Source organism: Bactrocera neohumeralis, chromosome 2 (genome assembly GCF_024586455.1).
Source record: "Bactrocera neohumeralis isolate Rockhampton chromosome 2, APGP_CSIRO_Bneo_wtdbg2-racon-allhic-juicebox.fasta_v2, whole genome shotgun sequence".
NCBI lineage: Eukaryota > Metazoa > Arthropoda > Insecta > Diptera > Tephritidae > Bactrocera > Bactrocera neohumeralis.
This window is the reverse complement of record NC_065919.1, coordinates 66,415,411-66,419,657: the sequence shown is the minus strand read 5'-3', so window position 1 is coordinate 66,419,657 and position 4,247 is coordinate 66,415,411. Positions and strand designations below refer to the sequence as shown.

Below are 4,247 nucleotides of genomic sequence, written 5' to 3'. Positions count from 1 at the left end.
AACCCGCTTAGTTTCGCCAATAGTTTATACAAATAATGTTAAAGAAACACAAAGTTGCGAAAGTAAATTCTATAAATTTAATTTTCAAAGCACAAATTAAAAAACCAATCCGCGATAATTGGATTGTTAAAAAAAAACAATTGTGAATGTTGTGACAGGGTTGCACTCATAAGATTTTTTTTGCAATCTGGAATATGTATATTTTTTTACATTCCGTTATATGTGGTTATCGCCTTTTATATAAACTAAAATGATTTTCCAAATTTGTTATAATAAAATATTAAATTTTTCATTAAATTACATGAAATTCATAAAAACACAAGCGATGTTATCGACTTCTTTTATTCACCATTGTGAATGGTTGAAGAATATGCCGAACAAAACAAAACTGCGTGAACACATGCTTGCAACAGGCCGTATTCAAATAAGCTAATAATTCAACACGCTAGCATGGATATTTCTTTAAATATAGCAACTGGACCACCTAATGCACGAAATAAATCTGTAAGTTACCACCGAATGGTATTGAAATCGAAAATTAGTATTAATAAGCTTTTATATCTCAGGTTCCTGCAAAAAAGAAGACCTCTGCAGGTGCAACTTCGCGCAGTGATGGTGGCTTTGCGTTTTCATTCGGCGGAGCTCAGCATAAAGTAAAAGCAATTGTAGCACGTAAGCGTCCAGTTAAAAAGCCCCCAACAACTGATGATGGCAAAAAAACTACAGAAAGCCCCTTCGTACAACTTTCTGATAGTAAAAACTCGGAAAAGAAAAGTGTCACTACGAGCACAAATATTGTTGAATCGCCAAACACACAAAATGCATTTGGTAAAATTGAGAGCCCCAAGTCGTCCACCAATTCCATGGATAATGGGCTCTTACTTAATATTGCCACGAATTCCGTACCGAGTGCGCGACCCAAACCAAAGCAAAAGCTTAGTCAAGCTGAGCGTTTGCGAAACATGGCCAAACAGAAAAGTGAACAGACAAAAAATAATTTTACAAAGAAGCCATTTGATAAAAATGCAAAGAAATCTTTCAATCAACGCAACAATTTTAAGCAGAAAATTCCACAAAATGATGAAAGTAGTGCCGATGTACAAGAAAATGGTGTGAATTTAGCAGCACGTAAAGCAAATGCATTCCGTGTTGTTAGACCCGAAGACAAATCAGTTAAGAAAGTTGGTCTCTTTGCTAAAAGTCCTAATACACCTATTATGGGCCAGCGTTTTGTTAAACCAATAGCGGAACGACTTTTTGATGGCACAAAAATTGATTCACTCGACATTCACCCACATGCGGTGAAGAATTTAGCAGACGTGCTGAGTATTGTTGAACTAACGACAGTGCAGAAGAAAACAATTCCGCTGGCGTTAGAAGGTAAATACTTATTAGATTTAAAAAGAAAATAATCAAACGATGATTATAATATTATTTTACAGGCAAAGACTTGCTCGTGCGTTCGCAGACTGGCTCAGGTAAAACTTTAGCTTACGCTTTGCCCGTGGTCGAAAAGCTGCAGGCGGTGCGTCCAAAGATAACACGTGACTCAGGCGTATTGGCTGTAATCATTGTGCCCACTCGCGAATTGGCGGTGCAAACGTATGAACTTTTTCAAAAGCTAGTCAAACCATTTACGTGGATCGTACCCGGTGTGCTTATGGGCGGCGAGCGTCGCAAGGCAGAGAAAGCGCGCATACGTAAAGGCATTAACATATTAGTTGGTACGCCTGGACGCGTGTTGGATCATTTGCTGCACACCGAGACTTTTAAAGTACACAAAACCAAATTTTTAGTGTTAGACGAGGCAGATCGCCTATTGGAAATGGGTTATGAACGTGATGTGAAACAAATTGTAGAAGCAATCGATACACAACGTTCCAAACCAGCTGAAGATGGTACTGTTACCGAAGAACGCTTACAACGTTTATTATTATCAGCTACGCTCACTGCCAATGTGCAACGACTGGCTGGTCTCACATTGAAAGAACCCGTTTTCGTTGACAACAGCGATGAAGACGCCTCGAGTATACCTAAAACTAATGGTTATACTAAAGGCGACATTGAAGCTTTAACAGCGGACGCACTGGATGACGAAGAAGAGAATGGTATAATGACCATACCAGATAATTTGAAATTGCATTTTACTGTTGTGCCACCAAAACTGCGCTTAGTTACTTTGTGCGCCATATTAGCGCATGAGTTCAGCGATAAACAGCGCTTAAAGGCCATTGTCTTTATGAGCACAATGGAAATGGTAAATTTCCATCATGATTTACTAAATGAATTGCTGACACAAAAAGTGCTCGACGAAGATGACGAGGAAGTAATTAAGGAGGAGGACGAAAGTGAAGATGATGATGAAACACCCTTACTTAAGGGCTTACGATTTTTTAAGTAAGTTTTAAATGGTGAAATTTTTTGAAAAACACTTTTTGATTTCATAAATTGATTAGATTGCATGGCTCAATGACACAAACCGAACGCCAAGGTGTGTTCAATGGTTTTCGCGAGTGCAAATCTGGTGTGCTGCTCACAACGGTAAAATACATACGCGTATTTAATGAAATATACTTCTTTAATTATGCTATTTTTCAATTGCAGGATGTGGCGGGTCGTGGCATTGATGTGCCTGAAGTTGATTTGGTTGTGCAGTATTCCCCACCGCAAAAGATAGCAGATTTCGTGCATCGGGTAGGGCGCACAGCACGCGCCGGTCACAGCGGTAAAGCACTTTTGCTGCTCACACCCTCCGAGGCACAGTTTGTACGTTTCCTGGAGGATAAGCGCATAAGGTTCGCCTTACAAATTTAATTATGAAATAACTTTTTCACTTACTCCACATTTATGCAGAATATCACAAGTTGATATGGACAATTATTTAAAGGCACTCACTGAGCATGACGATGAAGCGAACACAATGCAAGAAGCGGCGTCAAATCTGCAACACAAATGTCAAGAACTCATAGCTGATGATAAAGAAATGCATAGTAAAGCATGTAAAGGTAGGTGACGATAATTTATTGCTACAAGCTGTCAGTGCTTTTTTTTTTGTATTGATTAAGTGAAGATAACGATGTGAAAATTTAAAAAAGTGTGTGCTGAAATAACGAAAAATTGTTATATTTGAAAAATATTAATTTTGAATGTATCCAATGCATGACTAACCACAAGTTTTTATTGCGAGTATGTTTACTTTGATGATATGTTGTATGCTGCTTAATATTTTTGTTGTGTGAGTTTTTTATTTTGGTGTGTCGTGATTTGTGTTGTATATATTAAAAAGAAAACTTTCTAGAAAAAAATTCTACATAACATTTTAAATCCATCCGCCGTCAGCCTTCGTATCTTGGACGAAATTCTATTCCGCCTTTCCGAAAGAGCTTAAACCGATATTTAATATCAAAAACGCGCATATGGGTCATTTTGCAAAAAGCTTCGCTCTGAAGGATCAACCAAAAACATTTACGAAGAAGCATTCGGAACCAAAACCGGCGCCACCTACGAACCGCTTGACTTACACAGAAAGGTAAAGATACAAATAATATTAATCTTAAGCCTGCAGGTAATAATGAAACTTGCCTTTAATATAATACTCCTTTCTTATTTGTAGGGATCCCGAAAAAATTAAACAGGAAAAACGTGCCAAAAAGCGTATGTTCTCCACCACAGTGACCAACGAAGTACGCAATCCCAATCGACAGCAAAGCAATAAGCTGGTGAAAATGTTGCCAGCCTCCCGAGCACTCACCACATCAGAGTTCGACAGTGGCTTGCCTTCGCTTAAAAAACGGAAGAAAGCTTAACACCACTGTTTAAGATTTTTAGATGTTGGTAATTATTTATGTTTGTTTTTTAATCCGAACTAATATGTGTAATTTTGAACATTCGATATACTAAATGAAGATTTTGGTATGGAAATTACCGAAAATGTGAAATAAAAAATGTTTTATTATGTTTAATAATATCCGTACTTTTTTTTCAAAAGAACTTAGCCATCTTGGTGGCCTAGAGCGATCCAATCCAAATTTTATGGCCATGTTTTGATGTCAACCGTATTTCAGCGAGGTCGTCCTGCATCGACCGGAATAAATGGTAATGGTGGTCTGAGCTATAAAACAAGTGAGGCTAAACTTGCCTTGCAACATGAGGCCGAGCATTGTCATAATGGAAAACGTGTCTAGTCGGGGGTTTTGCGGCAATCGTTCGTTTGAATCTAATGAATTGTCGATAGTTCACCTTTAATG

The 4,247-nt window shown here is 38.0% G+C and overlaps 1 protein-coding gene across 1 annotated transcript; it reads left to right on the top strand.

Annotated features, from left to right (window-relative positions):
- Positions 1-394: 394 nt before the first annotated feature.
- On the top strand, positions 395-3,965 carry LOC126751781 (probable ATP-dependent RNA helicase CG8611). The gene is made up of 8 exons (XM_050462322.1): positions 395-504; positions 567-1,380; positions 1,443-2,397; positions 2,457-2,541; positions 2,605-2,795; positions 2,854-3,005; positions 3,340-3,529; positions 3,614-3,965. The coding sequence occupies exons 1-8, from the start codon at positions 451-453 to the stop codon at positions 3,804-3,806; spliced, it is 2,634 nt and encodes an 877-aa protein (XP_050318279.1). The 5' UTR covers positions 395-450; the 3' UTR covers positions 3,807-3,965.
- Positions 3,966-4,247: the final 282 nt, after the last annotated feature.